The following is a 15,861-nucleotide window of genomic DNA, read 5'->3' on the forward strand; positions in this document are numbered from 1 at the left end:
GAAGGCACTCAGTCGTGTCCAACTCTTTGCGGCCCCATGGACTGTAGCCCACCAGACTCCTCTGTCCATGGAATTTTCCAGGCAAGAGTACTGGAGTGGGTTGCCATTTCCTTCTCCAGGGGATCTTCCTGACCCAGGAATCGAACCCAGGTCTCCCGCATTGCAGGCAGACGCTTTATCGTCTGAGCCACTGGGGAAGGGGCTGGACTCAAATATTCTTCTTGCTGTAAATAATAAATTGTCTAGGGACTTCCCTGATGGTCCACTGGTTAGGAATCTGCCTTCCAATGATAGGGACACGGGTTTGATCCCTCCTCGGAGAACTAAGCTCCCACCTGCCTCGGGGCAACTAAGTCCGTGCGCCACAACTGGAGTTAAACCCATGCACTGCAGTGTAAGGTCCCGCATGTTGCAACTAAGACCCAGTGCAGCCAAAGAAACACGTCCAAGTCCATCTGCGCTCATTGTCTTCCTCTGACCACAACTACGGGTGCATGTCATCCAAAACAACCAAATGCCACTGGGCTGCTGCTTAGGAACTGCTGGGCCATTAGACAGTTGCTTGATGCACGTGTAAATTTATTTATTTTGTTTCCTTGAGTTCACTACAGTTCCTGAGGGCAGGGACCAAACTGTTCTTCCCTTTGTATCCTCCAGTAAGCCCAACACACGTAGGCATTCACTCCTATTTTGTTGCTCTTGCTGCAGGCTCTCATACATCCTGTTCTGAAGTGCTCTTCTTAATGGCTACCTGAAGACTTGGGACTATTTCTAAATTGCCATGGCTTCCCTGTGCCCAGTTGCCTCAAGACTCTGGGCTCTCAAGACACCCCAGGCTTTGTTAAACAATGGAGGTGAGTTCCAGCCCCACCAGTGCCCACCCTGAGGGCAGCCCACCGTGGATGCAGGAGCAGAGCCTAGGGAATACAGCCCCACCAGCCCTGCAGCCAGAAAGTTGGCCATACCCATGGCTCCCCAGATTAGGGTAGAATGAGCAAAGGGCGACACTGCAAATGAGGGCTTGCTGTGGCTAGTAACCCACACCCACGATAAAACAAACGCACTTTATGGACTCATTCCTCTTAGGTTTGCCAGATTTAGCAAATACCCTAATACTTTTTATTTTACTAAGTGGTCCTACTCTCTGCACTCTCCCCTCTAGAGCCCATTCCCCACTGAGCCTTGCCCTTGGGGTGTGGCCACATCACTAAAGCAGACCCAGTGATAATGGTTTTCCCGATTCCCCTTTTTCACAGAGCCTGGCTCCTGGGCTGGTGAAGATGCAGATCTGAATGTTTAGAGGATGGACCCAGACTTCCAGGAGACCTTCCCTGAGTTTTTCTGGCTGCCTCGATCTTCTGTCATTGTTTGCAGGAAGCAGGACCACCAGGTAGGTGGTGGGCTCGGCTTTTGAATGATCTGGAAGCATTTTCATTGGAGGAAGGGGGACCCCTTCCAGGGCCTGAGGGTGGGATCAAATACTTGGAAATGAATTATCAGAGGAGACATACGTGCTGACAAAGCAAAAGACTTTATTGGGAGGGGGCGCCCCGGTGGAGAACAGCAGAGCAAGGAAACCGAGCTATCACATGGCTTACAGTCTCGGGGTTTATGGTATTGCAGTTGGCTTCTGGGTCATCTCTGGCCAATCATTTTGCTTGTTGCCCATGTGTGGTCTGAATCAGAGTCCTTCTCAGCCAAGGTGGATTCCAGTGTGAGAGTTTCTGGGAGGTTGGTAGGATGTACCATCTCCTCCCTCCTCCTTTCGACCCTTCTCCAAATCTCTGGTGACTTTTGGCTGTAGCGTCGCATTCTTTTTCGGGACCTCCTGTTGTGAGACAACTCAGGCAAGCAGTTTATTTTCATGCCCAGCCAAGGCAGCCAGTTTCACTCAACAGTTCTCTAACATTTCGATGTATTGAGGTGCTTGATTTCCTATTGATTGTGTTTTGATTTTTAACTCTGTAATTGCCAGGATTATGGGTCAAGTCAGATGTAGAAATCACGAAATGTCTATCTCCTTGTATTAACAAAAGTTGATACAGAACCTAGGAAGAGGCAGAGAGAGGGGAAGATGGAATTACCTCCTGGATGGGTGATAATCCACGTCCCCAGCTTTGATCTTTAATAGATGCTTTTTCCTTGGGCCCCCCCTGGCAGAGGACGTACAGCGTATATCTTGTCTACCTCTAGGCTAATAAGAAACTAGTTCGTGATTTCCTTTCCTCTCGCCCATAGGCAAGACTTATGTGGGGCTTAGCTCTGAGCCGCTGCTGAAAGTGGCCTGATAATTCACATCCCGCATGGACGGCCCTGGAACAGTGACACCTGCTCAGGCATCCTGGGGAGATTTGCAGGATAAATAAATGCCTCCCTGGGTATTTGCGAGGTAACTCCCTGTCAGGGCTAGGGGCAGAGATTTTAAATACGAATTACCATCCCAGCCTGGCAGGGGTTTATAGGATAAGCCCCTTATGTGCTTATGGGGAAGATTTACACAGTCCCTTCATCGGCACCAGGCTGCCGGAGTTGTCACCGCGTGACACTCGGCTCTGGGGACCCTTCTATGCTGGCTTCCGTCCGCCAGCCCCGGTCACGGCTCCGGCATCACAGCTGGCGACCTCCAGCATCCTGCCTGCCCAGCTTTCTTCTCTCCCTCTTCTGTGCCTGCCACCCATCACCTCTGCCTCCAAGGGACAGGAGAACAGAGTTCCCTCTACTGCTCCTCACAGGGAACCCCTTCCTGACTCCTCTCCTTTTTGGACTCTGTTTGTTTCCTGCTCCTCCATCCGAATGTAACCGGTCACTTCCTGTCACCTTCTTTCCTGCCTTCCTCCCTCTCGAGGAAGGACTGGCCTGCTTCTTCAGGAGGTTTTATCTGCTCCTTTGTTTTCTGTGGCCCCTGTTACCACTGGTGTGCTCAGCTCTGGATTTGAGAATCCAATCATCAGTCACATAACCCTTGCAGAAACCCGTGGGGGAAAGAGTGTTAAAATCAGAATCCCGGGTGCTACTCCGAGTCTCCTAAATGAGAATCTCTGGTTTCTGGATATTAGAAATCAAGTTCTGTTGATCATTCTTTATATTTACTTATATTTGACTCTGTCAGGTCTTCGTTAGTGCTTAGGCTTTTCTCTAGTTGCAGTGATCGGGGGCTTCTCTCTAGCTGTGGTTCATGGGCTTCCCATCGCTGTGGCTTCTCTTTTGTGGTGCATGGGCTCTTAGTGCAAAAGTTTTGTTAATTGTGACGCACTGGCTTAGTTGTTAGGCAGCCTGTGGGATCTTCACAGACCAGAGATCAAACCCTTGTCCCGTGCATGGGCAGGTGGAATCTTTACCACTGGACTGCCAAGGAGGCCCTGTTGATCATTCTTAAGCACATTATTAAGCACCCTAAAGTTTGGGAAATAAAGCCCTGCATCTCAGGGAGGGTTCAGGGCTGGACCTCTCTCCCTGGCTGAATTTCTCGACGGGTGAGTGTCCCCCTTCTTTCAGCGGAGTCTCTCTCTGGCACTCAGCAACCTCACTGTGCATCTTTAGCGTATTTTTCGGGCAAGGGAAAATTTGGGACACCATAGGGTGCAGACCCATTCCAAGAGAGGCCATGGCCTGACAACTAATGTGACTCATGAATATTCATGCTGGTCCTGTGGTCAGTTTTGATCACTCAGCTCAATTCAAGGCGCTCTCTATAAGCCTTTGTGAGAGCAGGAAACAGGTTCTGGGAAGAAGGACATAAGGAAGAAGATGGAGGTTAAGATGAATTGACAGGCAATAGGATTAAAATTCTTGCTCAGTCCTGATCTTGCGCGTAACTAACAGTGGCCTGAAATTAAAGAATTAAACCATGAAGGCTCCCTTGACAACTGATCTGATAGGCCCAGAAGTAAATTTCAGGGACCCTGTTGTCAGAGGCAGGGGAGAGCTCAGATAAGGGGCGCTGGGAGGAAGCGGATGGACAGTGAAGGCCATCGGGGGAGGCTGTGGTCCCTCTTCTCAAGGCAGCACCAGAGGCTGAAATAGTACTAGGGGTACATCAGTTGCCAGGGCTTTTATTCACCTTCAGAAATACTTTCTTCCTTGCATCCAACTATGACTTTGAAATGGAGGCAAAAAAATGAAGCGGGGAGGAAGATAATGAAACATAGGTCAAATGTGGCAGCTGGTGAATTTCTGATAATTGCACTTTCCCATATAGCATTTCATTTCTATTCCCTGAAGTCACACAGAACCCTGTGGGGAGGAAAAAGATCCAACAACAAACAATAACAACAAGCAACTCTGAAGGGTTCAAGGAAACAATATCAAATGCAATTTAATGACATTTTTCATGGGAGACAGGGTAGAGATAAACTGATATTCCAAGCCTTCTTCTTCTAACATTATAAGAAAGCCTAGAAAATTACATAAACATCAATTTAGGTCAAGTAAAATGATCCTTGATTTCCTTTCTGTCTCTCTCATCTCAGTACCCCAAAAAGAGGTTAAAAAGGGGAGAGGAATATTTGTAATATAGTATTCTATATACTATACTATATTAGAAAAGGCAAACTCTAAGCCTTGTAGGTAACCTATGTAGTAATCTGATTTGGGGGAAAAAAAAATCAATGCTTATCTACAACAGATTGTTTGGATCTCGTAACAGTGAAGTTTTTCTTGGCTGGCTGTTCTCCAGGTTAACACAATAGAGAGCTCAGCAATTCTTAAGAAAATCTTCAGAACAAATCGTCTGAAGGTCTAACAATCTGCTAGGAGACTCTGCTCTTGATGCTGTTTGTAGCTCAACTTTAATCGAAGCATGATTCTTTGACATCCCAACCATGATCCCTTCCCCTTCCACCAGAAATAGCATCGAAGTGGAAGCTTCAACAGCCTCACTTCTTTCCCTGACACCGAAGCCACTGGGATCAGAGTCACTGATTCACTATTGGCCTTGGAGATTCTGCCTCTTACCAGGTACTCAGCCTGGAGTTTCACTGTGACTTTTATCCTAGTGGGAACCAGGCCTAAATGTGAAAAGAGTGCTGGCCTGGGTAGACTGTGAATTGTGAACAGCGTCCTTGTTGGGTTGCCGCGAAGTATCCAGATGAAGCTAGATTAGCGCTGGGCTCCGTTCTCTGTGTAACATCCCCTGACCTGTTCCCTCTCAGCCCCTCAGCTTCGTGGATGAGGGTCCTGTTTTTGCATTCACACATGTTATGCCATGTTATAGTCACTGCCCACTGTGTCATTCTCAGATATTGGATATTTCCAATCTCTTCTTGCAAAGTGAAATATTTCTTTAGGCTTTGGTCTACATGTGGAGTAAGAAAGATGACCAATGAGAACAAGTAACGAGAGACTGTACTTTTGTAGAGTTTGGTCTTCCCTTTTGGACTGGGATTGCCAACAGGCTGGTTTTGTGAGCCATAATTTTTCCATGAAAGTCATCGGATAGAATTTTCCACACTAACTATAATAGGGAAGGATCTGGAATAGAGAAAGGAATGCCCTGGAAGCTGCTTTAAAGCCTCAGACTCCCTTCTCCAAAACAATTTGCATCTTCCCAATAATTTGCTATTTCGCTGGCTTGGCTATCATTTCTGTCCTGTCACTGTGGCCACTGGGATCTTATTTCTCCTTCCAAAATCCCCTTTCCCTATCCTGATGTATGCATCAGAACTGTCCATGCAGTGGTAATGCAGGTAAATGTTTAATGATTAGTTCCTCAAATGGGAAACACCTTGGCTTATAGCATTGCCAATTTCCATGGTGTAAACACTGCCACGACAGCCAGTTGCAAGCTGTTCCCATGAGATCACCAAACATGGGAATGGTAGCACATCTTTATATAGAATGTTCACCGTACATACATGATCAAGGTAAATAATCTCAAGAGCACAGAAAATAAGAGTAGTGAAATAGTTAGGAAGTGATGAGTTTCGAGTATTTATTACTTTCGTTTTAATAGAACTTAACTGTAAATTTATATAATTTAATTTTTAATCATAGCTATGCTTAACAGTTTGTAAAATTCCTAAAAAATTTAACAACTGTTATATTGTTAACAACAATTAACGAAACAACTGTTAACAACTGTTAAATAAGCCAGCTCTAATATACCACTCTGTCTTGGTCTGGGAAAAGATGGAGTAAAGGAAGAAATGAAAGGGTGTATTTAATACTAAAGTACTAAAAGGCCTCTATGCCATTCAGACTTTATGCCTGGCCCTTCTGAGCCGTGGGTCCAGAAAGTCCTAGAAATGACATAGTTGGTATTGGTCTGAAGCCAGGACTTTGGAGCAAGACACAGACTTCCAGTCGCCACTGTACCGTCTGCTAGCTGCGTGACCTTAGACAGTGTCTAACCCCTCTTTGCTTAGGTTTCTCAAGGGAGAAATAATAGTACCTGCTTTATAAGGTTGTGTGTGTGTGTGCTAAGTCGATTCAGTCATGTCTGACCCTTTGCGACCCTGCAGACTGTAGCATGCTAGGCTCCTCTGTCCATGGGATTCTCCAGACAAGAATACTGGAGTGGGCTGCCATTTCCTTCTCCAGGGGATCTTCCTGACCCAGGGATTAAACTGGCGGCTCTTACATTTTCTGCATTGGCAGGTGGGCTCTTTACCACCGGTGCCACCTGGGAAGCCCTCATACAGTTGTAATGGGGATTAAATGAGGGAATATGCTCAAAGTACTTAGCCCACTAAGTTACATAATAAAACCTCAATAAGTGGTAGCCGTGAGTACCGTTGTGATTAACCTGATCCATTTCTAAAAGGTCCACAATCTCCACAGGTGGTGATGGGATCTATCCTAGATGCAAATTCATGGAGAGAAAGATAATTAAGGCAATCTTCCTTACATGATCCGACTCCATTATAAACGGACCATTTATGTAAACTCAGCCTCGAGGCTGGGATGTCCTTCTCACCATACTTCCTGCTTGAGGTTCACATGCTGGTAACTCATTTCTTGCTGTGAAGGGCTGCAGTCGTCCTAGGCCTACTTTAAAATGCAAATAAAACTGGTCCCCCACATCCATGGGTTCTGACTTGACTGTACTGAGCCATTTTATATGAGGGACTTGAGCATCCATCGATTTTGGTATCTGCAGGTTGGTGGAGGGGGGAGGGTGGGGGACTTATCCTGACCCAGACCCCTGAAGATATAGAGGGCTGACTGTACTCTTTAGACAGTGGGTAATAAGTTTGCACCTAGGTGCGCAAGTGGCAGTCAGATCCCAGGGCTCTACATTGAGCTGACTCCTGGGAATCTAAAAATGAGGAGCCTACAGTGGGTGATGGGACACAGAGGGGGGGCCTAAAGCCACTGAAGACCCCACCCTTTGGTTCCCCCTCCCCTCATGTCCCTCCCCACACTTCCAGGTTGACCAGTTCTTTGAGCTGAGATGCCTCTAAAATCAAAGCCACTTCACACTCTGTCTCCCTGCTCCCCAGGTGTCCCGGAACCAAGACCCAGTGGACCCTGGGGCCCACAATCCACAGATGAGGTGGGAACGTGCTGACTCTCTGTAGTTAGTGGGCCAGGTTCAAGTCATGGTTGTGACCTTGGGAAGGTCATTTCATGTCTTTGAACTTCTATGTTTTTTAATGTATTAAAGATACTGATGAGAATTCACCCAAGAATCAAATGAGGGAGCAACTTTGTGATGATAAAGCTCAACACAGCACACCTTGTTGGTACCATTTTCTATCCCTGCTCATAGTTTTTAGTTTGCTCCCTTTTCTTCCATTCTTCACACATGGCTGTAGAGACAAGGCCTTCTTGGAACCATCATAGATGGATGACAATAATACATCTCTACCCTTTAGTCTAAAACGTTGCTGGGAACCAAAAATATCAGTTCCTGTCTGGGCGCACTTATTCATAATACAGTCTTGTGTGCACTAATAATAACCTAAAGTTATTCTCAGTTTGGCTCATGTAACTTGGCACTACAGGAAGGCAGAGATGATGTCTGCAGGAGCCCTAAGGCCCTGTGGACAGTAATTAGACTCTTGCTGAGGTTTGGTTTGTTTATCTTGGGCACCTGTGATGCTACACAAATGTTTCAAAGTGGTGGAGAACCAGGAACCAGAGAAGGAATGCAGCTTCCGGAGACAACAGACTTACAGTCAAGTGGGGAGGGTCTTAGGTTCTGGGGAAGGGCCTGGGGGTAAAGGAAGGAGCCAGTCTCTCCCTACATGAGCCAACCGGTCTTGGCTTGTTCCATTCTTGGCGGGAGATGCTGGCACCTTATAGGATGCTGTGACGGTGCTGAGAGAAAGGAACCCACAACTCTTTCCTTGGGGCTGCAGAGCTGGCATCTGCCTCCATCAGTAACACGATGTTTATTAGCCTCCTTAGGGCTCTTATAGAATGAAACCCCAGCTCCCGGGCCCCAAGCGGTTACTAAGTAGAGGGGGCTGTGTTATGCACTCCTCCATGGGCTGGCATTGCCCTTCTGGAGCTGGAGCTGGAGGTGGACAGCACAGGTGGCCACAGGGTTGTTGGGGGAAGGGAAGGTTGCTCTTATGTTTCAGGATCAGTTATTTTTGGCTGAGAAAAGATGGCTGATGCCCAGCCAGGGCAGGCTGCCTGAAACTAAGTCCTCAGTGGGAGGCCTGCCAGGACCCAGCCGAGATGGCTGAGGTGAGGCAACGGGGCTGAGAGCAATGTCTGGTTGGCGAGAGGTCCACTAGTGAGCGTCGTGTGGGGCTTGGGGGTCCCATGCTTCTGGTGCGGATGGGGAGTGGCCAAAGAGAGGACAAAAATGACAAAAGGAGGTAAGAGAGGACCTCCTGGGAAGATTTACAGGTGTTCAGCTTCCATTAGAAGAGACGACGTTGACTAAATGAGCTTACTTTCTTCAAAAACCCAAGAGACTTCCACAAGACGATGTTGGCTTGTTGTTCTGACAGCTGAAGTAAGAGAAAGCCATCTACACCTGCAGGCAATGTGGATTTTTGTGGCCTCTTCATTCACCCTGCAGCAGAATGGTGGATGCAGACTGACCAGTGATAGCATCTGTGTGCTGAATGGGGCCCTTGGCATGTTTTATGTATTTATTTTTTCAGCTGCGTCACGTGGCTTGTCGGATCTTAGTTTCCTGACCAGGAATCGAACCCACGCTTCCATCATTGGAAGCGCAGAGTCTTAACCACTGGACCACCGGGGCATTTTAGAAGTAAGGAAAGGAAAGAGGACCCTCGCAGGTGTCTGAGTGATGGGGCCAGGCCTTCGGGCCAGAGGACCAGGTGCACCCTCCAAGTTCCTTGTGTCTGCTGCTGAGTCATGGTTCTGGTTCTGAACTGTCGAGAGCACAGAGGAATCTTTGCTGGATACAAAAGCGCTCCACCCTGAGGGAAAACACTGATGGATTTTATAACTTGATAATAAAGCTGTCTCTGGGGAGAATGCCCTCCCAAAGGTAGGAGATTAATTTTATCCTTTGCTTTTTTTGGCTGCTTCTCTTCCCCTGCGTCTTGCCCATTCTTTTCCAGGACTTGCTCAATGAAGGGCAAAGAAGTTTTCTAGAAAGCACCAAACCCTTGAGGCCTTTGATTTCAGAGAAGGAAAAAATGGCCCGGGCTGAGGGCAAGCTCACAGCAGCCTGCCTGCCAAGAGAGGGTTCAACCTCTCGCCTGCTCCCCTGAACCCCAGGATCAACCCAGAGGACACATGGCGTGATGGTACCTCCAGCCCCACGCCCTGGAGGAGACACTGTCTCGTGTCTAAACAGTGTGGCCCCTGAGGCTCCTGGGAAAGTGGCAGAGTTGTTTCTAGCTGGTCTGCAATACCCACCCCTGAGCTGGCCAGGTCCTCTTCCGTAATCTGCTGTGTCCACACCCTTCGGAGTTAGCTCACTCTGAAACAGACTGAAAGGAGGAGGGGGAAATGATGCGGACACTCAGTCTCCTTTCAACCCCAAGAGTCTGCCTCATGACCTCGGTGACTGTTGCTCATTCGAGCAGCAGGAGAGAAGGGAGCTGAGGGTGGCAAGCAATCACCATTCTGATGGAATCCGGTTAAGAAGCGTTCTGTAAAACTACACCAACAAATGAGGACAAAAGTCACACCAAGGTCTTGCATCACAGGATGTTTACATAATATAATGCCCATGGCAGACAGATACCAAATACCACAAAGTACCTGAGACAAAAAAAAGAAGGAAGGAAGGAGGGGAGGAGGGAGAAGAATAGAAAGGAGCCTGGAGTCCTGGCACGCGGAGATCTGAGGGCCCAGGCAGAGTTTCTCGGGGGAGGGGTGGCCACACGTGAGTGTCCGGTGGCCTCCGTGTCACATCTCAGCCTCCGAGGAGCAGATCTCCGCGGCCGCGGAGATGGCGATCCCGATGGCCAGGCTGCCATTGTCAGAGAAGTGCTGGGCCAGCGAGGTGTTGATGACGAGGCAGTCCCCGTTGGTGATGACCGAGTCCACGCACTCCAGGACAGACCGGGGCGTGGCCTCCCACTTGAGACACCGGTGGTTTCTGTTGAGCTCCAGGCGATAGGTGAAGCCGTCGGCCTGGGTGGGGGTCCCGATCAGCATCATGGTGGCGAAGAACTGGGGGTGCCCTGCGTACCTCTCCTGTTTCCTGAGCACCAGCAGGAAGTGGTGGCCGAAGCAGGAGTGGATGATGAGCCAGTCGGCCGGCGCCGGGAGGTGCATGTCCGTGGCCAGGAAGACGATGTCGGCCCCCTGGAGGATGTCCACCCTGTGCATCTGCCGCAGGTGGGGCACCACCACCTCCAGGCGACCTTCCCACTGGCAGGAGAACAAGGGGCACAGGCAGGGCATCACCCGGGCGGCATGCAGCCCCGCCTCCGGGTGGTGCAGGTGGTGGGGCCGGGCGTGGTGGCAGAGGCGGTGATGGGGCTGGTGCTGGCAGCGGTGCTGGCAGTGGTGGTGGAGGGGATGGTGAGGGGCGTAGCTGCTGGGCTCCGGGGCGCTCTGAGTGACGGCGTGTCGGCTGGACACATACTGTGAGAGAGAGACAGAGACTTAGTGGGTTAGTGGCCGTGAGATCAGTCTCTCTGGCTGAGGACCACCCCCCCAACACCCCCAACCCACCCCCTCAACCCCCAGGTTCAGCGTGTGGAAAGCAAACTCTCCAATACAGGTGATGACACACGGTCGCTCAGTCGTGTCTGACTCTTTGAGACCCCGTGGACTGTAGCCCGCCAGGCTCCTGTGTCCATGGGATTTTCCAGGCAAGAATCCTGGAGTGGGTTGCCCTTTCCCTCTCCAACCGATACAGGTAGAGAAAGCTTTATTTTGTAAAAAGAGAAAAAAAAAAAAAAAAAAAATAGAACCACCAGACTGTTCTCTGAAATGGCAGCACCATTTTACATTCCCATCAGCCAAGTAAGAGGGTTCCGATTTCTCCATGTCCTTGTCAACACTTGTTATTATCTGTTTTGACAAATAGGTTAATGAGACTGAATTCCTTGTTTTGCATATTTTGCCAAATTTAGATGCTGAAACATTGTACATCTGTGTGTCATTTCAGGACAGAATGTAAATTTACCCAATTGAAAACAGAACCTCCTTCAAAAGATTCCTCCTGCAAGAAGAGATTTTCCAAATGTATTAGTATATTATAAAAAAAACACAAAAACAACTTAAAAAAATGAGGGACGTGGTGGATGTCTTGAGTGGTTGAGATTCTGAAGACTCAGTCCAAGAAAATGCAATATTTATGCCTTTCTGATTCTTTAATAAGATACTCAGGCAATTTCCCCCTTTGAATAGCATGCATTATGATGGTCATAAGGAACAAAGAAATCAATTTTTCTGTTCCTTTCTGATATTGTTGATATTTTTCTGCAGGGTCTGGAGGTCAATGGATTCCCACCCCCCACCCTATTTTATCATTAGTGTTATTTTTAGAACAAAATTTCGGTAAATACCCATTTGTCCTTCCAGTGCTGCCAGGGGTGGTACTATCTGAGATGCCCTTCTGGGCTGTAAAACCACCACGGCACGCAGAGCTGTGTGCAGCCGGACTGTGGTCCCCAGGGCGGGAGTCTCCGCTGTGACTCCTGGGACTTGGCTCCACCAGGCACACGTCTGTCCTGCTTTAGACTCATTGTTAAAGAACAACTTACCAGGGGCTCACCACCAGGCTTCCTAGGTGGCACTAGTGGTAAAGAACCCACCTGCCGATGCAGGGACACGTGAAGAGATGCAGATTCCATCCCTGGGTTGGGAAGATCCCCTGGAGAAGGGCATGGCCACCCACTCCAGTATTCTTGCCTGGAGAATCCCATGGACAGAGGAGCCTGGTGGGCTACCGTCCATAGGGTTACAAAGAGTTGGACACGACTGAAGCGACTTAGCAAGCACACACGCAGTACTGATATAAAATCAAAGTAAGGAGGGAGTCAGGAAGCAGCAGCACGGCCTGCCTTTCTTCCCTCCCCCCAGCCCCCTGCCGGTGCCTCCTGTTGGCTGAATGCACTCAGAAGGAAGCCCGGGAGATGCACTCAGCCAGGGTCAGCTCCCTCTGGAAATGCGCTTGTGAAGAGGCAGTGTCCACCTGCATGCAGATGCCTCGGTTCCCTCCTCTGTGATGTTCCTTGATCCGACCACGCTGGGCTTCCTTGGCTGAGCTTTGATAAGGCCGATGAGGGGGAGGTAGGGAGGGCTGATACCTGTCCACAATCATTAAGCCATCTGACGAAAATGTATACACCAGCTGACACATGCAGCGCCTGGGCCCGGGCTGAGAATACTGAACAGGGTAGGATCCCTGCTCCCGTCTCAGCGGTTCACTGTGATTAGTGTAACATAACACAGTGCAAGGGTGCAGGATGCCGGGAGGGGCTCTGAGTGTGCAGAGTGGGGGCAGTAGCTGTCCTGGTCAGTGCGAAGTGCTGTCTACCCTCGGTGAAGCAGGAAGGGTGACGCTCTAACAAAACGGGCAAAAGGTTTGTGAGTAGCAGGTTCCAAGGAGCAGGATCTGAAAGAACATGGGATGTTTAAGAAATGAGAAATTCCAAGTGGCTGTTGCTAGGGGATCTGGCAGAGATGGCGAGGAGCAGGGCGGGAGAGCCGTCGGACCATGTTGCCAAAGAGTGGGCACGGAGGTGGCACCCAGCACTTGGGGCAACTGGGAGGAGGGCCCAAGGGCTTTAGGGAGCCCCCTTGGGCAGTGCGATGCCCCAAGCCCAGCAGTAGAGCGTGCACTCAAGATGGGACCACAGTGGAGTCCTGGCACTTGTCCAACCCCTGGACTCAAGCCATGATTGTTCCAGCCAGACTCTCCCCTTCCTTCCTTCCTTCTGGCCTCATCTTCCCCTGGCCTTCCCACTGTTTAATTGTGGCAGGGTAACAAAGCCGCCAGCGGTGTATTCCAGAGTGAATGACTATGCAAATACGTCCTAAACTCACAGAGACTGCTGTGCTCGCTTGCTGTGCCCTGGGAAGGAGCTGAGAATAAACACAGCCTTAATCCTTCATTTCTTCCTGCTCCTTCTCCTGATGCAAAATATGTTTCATTTACACACACAATCTTCAGGGTGAGCGAGGTCACAGGGCCGCTGGCTAGGAGAAAGGATTCTTTTAATTGGCAAAATGCTAATCGTTTTGGAAAATGAATTCTAATCTTCCCATCTTATACAGTGGATGTGTGAGTAATTACTTTCCTTCACTAAACTGTTAATGCAACATTAGTGATTACACTAATTAAAACTAATGAACTCTTCCAGGCTGATAAACCCCTCAGTCAGTCCGAGGACACCTTCCTTCCATTGGCTGTCCTTAACTTGCCATTTGGAAGAGAGATCTTGAATTAACCTTTAGAATAATTCGCAAAATTGGGTTTAGAAATGTTAGGCTTTATGGACTGGGTATAATTCTCTCCGCAAGCATTAGTGAGACCATTTCCACTGAGGGTGTAATTGAATTTAAAGACGTCTTCCTTAATTTCATCAGCCACACTCCCATGGTTGGTAATGGCTATCCCTCCAAATCCTGCTGTCCAAAGAGGAAACCTGCCCCTGGAAACACCAGGTGACCCTTTCTCCAGCCTCTGCTCCCTCTGATCTGTGAGCTCATCTGGAGGACTGCTCTGTCCTTCTGCCTGATTCCAGGAACAGTGCCATGCTAATGGAGGCATTTCAGCTGAAGGTGGGTTTTGCACCCAATTTCAAATGACAGTCATGGGTTTTGAGTTTGCTCATGTCCTTATTTATGAGAGTTAATGAAGTGAAGCTCTCAGTACTTTCAGCAATGCTATCAATGTATTTCACACACAGGAGAGAAGATGGGGAGGAGTTATATTTCAGGGCAGGTATCAGGACGTTGGAAAAGACCCCAATGCTGGGAAAGAGTGTAAGCAAAAGGAGGAGGGGGTGGCAGAGGATGAAATGGCTAGATAGTATCACCAATTCAATGAACGTGAATTTGAGCAAACTCCGGGAGATACTGGAGGACAGAGAAGCCTGTTGGGCTGCAGTCTACCGGGTCACAGAGAGTCGGACATGATCTCGAGACTGAACAACAACAATAACAACAACCAGAACATTGGAAAACAGTCATGGCCAGAACCTAGCCAGGCATCAGGTCTGCAAAGATGGAAGAGTAATTGTACCTGCTCCAGGTCCCACTCTGTAGCATTTAAAAATTCCCTGTTTCTGGGAAGGATGGTCAAGGCTGAAGGTTTAGTGTTTCCCATTCCATTTTCTCGCCTCCCCCCCATCAAAACCTAGCATGACTGTGCATGTGCACACGAAAGCCAGGAGGACTCTGGAAAAGCTTCCACCAAAGTCAAGAAATGAGTTATGCTGAGATAGAAAACAACAATGGGGCTTTTATTTCCACTAGACTGTCTTCCTTCAAAAATGTGTTATGCTGCTTTTCCCCAGACTGTTATACTTAGAACACTGAATGAATGAGATCTTCATGTGGGCAGCATGATAATGTCTGTAATTTTCTTTAAAATGCTTCAGTTGAGAGATTGTGATAGAAATGTGTACATTTTTAACCTACACTCCAGGGGCTGTCAATTCCCTAATCAGGAATTCACACTTTGAGGTGATCACCTAACATTTTATCTGAAAGGCCACACTTCAGAGATAATGACTACAATTGCCTCGCTTAGTATCCATATTTCTGATCCACACCAGATGCTGCTAATTAACATTTCCACAGAGGTTTCCATTGGTGAAATTAGTAGTTTGTTAATCAGCATAATAGATGTATGAAGATTGTTTAAAACATTTCAGAGTAATTCTGTATTTTAAGGATGAACCCAGGAGTTTGTTCCATAACTATTCCTGAATCTAACCACTGAGTCAAGGACTTCCCATGGTCTGATGCCATCTCTAAGAATATCAGAATCTTTTTCTTGTTAGATCACTACATACATACAAACTTTTCTTGTTGGCAGTAAAAATTATGTAAATTGAGCAAGGAGACAATGGTTAGCAAATACACAGAAACTTTGAGTCCTGAGCTATATATGCCATGGGTGAGCACGTGCTAAGCTGCTTCAGTCATGTCCGACTCTTTGCAACCCCACAGGCTGCAGCCATCTGTCCATGGGATTCTCCAGGCAAGAATCCTGGAGTGGGTTGCCATGCTCTTCTCCAGGGGATCTTCCCAAACCAGGGACTGAACTTGCATCTCTTATATCTTTTGCATTGGCAGATGGGTTCTTTACTACTAGTGCCATCCAGGAAGCCCCATATATGCTGTAACTAATTAGAGAAGAGGGAAATGAGTTATTACTGTGAAAAGAGGAAGATAAAAATTTGGGTGGATCAATTTTTAAAAACCAAGGTTTGTGGGTGAAAAGGGACAAAAGGCATCCATACAGATGTCTACACAGGTACTGTTCCTATGGTCTCAGACATCTCCTGACCAAGCTGCTTG

General features: G+C 48.2%; 1 protein-coding gene and 1 long non-coding RNA gene across 2 annotated transcripts in view; one reads left to right on the forward strand and one right to left on the reverse strand.

Moving 5' to 3' along the window:
• The window catches only part of LOC133049518 (uncharacterized), a 304,845-nt gene that overhangs the window by 179,209 nt on the left and 109,775 nt on the right, over positions 1-15,861 (forward strand). The window contains exons 3-4 of the long non-coding RNA XR_009691348.1: positions 709-854; positions 1,257-1,390. This is a non-coding gene — a long non-coding RNA (uncharacterized LOC133049518). The remainder of the gene's footprint in view (positions 1-708; positions 855-1,256; positions 1,391-15,861) is intronic.
• The window catches only part of SIAH3 (siah E3 ubiquitin protein ligase family member 3), a 72,408-nt gene continuing 66,828 nt past the window's right edge, over positions 10,282-15,861 (reverse strand). The window contains exon 2 of the mRNA XM_061133578.1: positions 10,282-10,965. Coding sequence (XP_060989561.1) covers positions 10,282-10,965 — 684 coding nt within the window. The remainder of the gene's footprint in view (positions 10,966-15,861) is intronic.

Source organism: Dama dama, chromosome 30, assembly GCF_033118175.1.
Source record: "Dama dama isolate Ldn47 chromosome 30, ASM3311817v1, whole genome shotgun sequence".
Taxonomy (NCBI): Eukaryota; Metazoa; Chordata; class Mammalia; order Artiodactyla; family Cervidae; genus Dama; species Dama dama.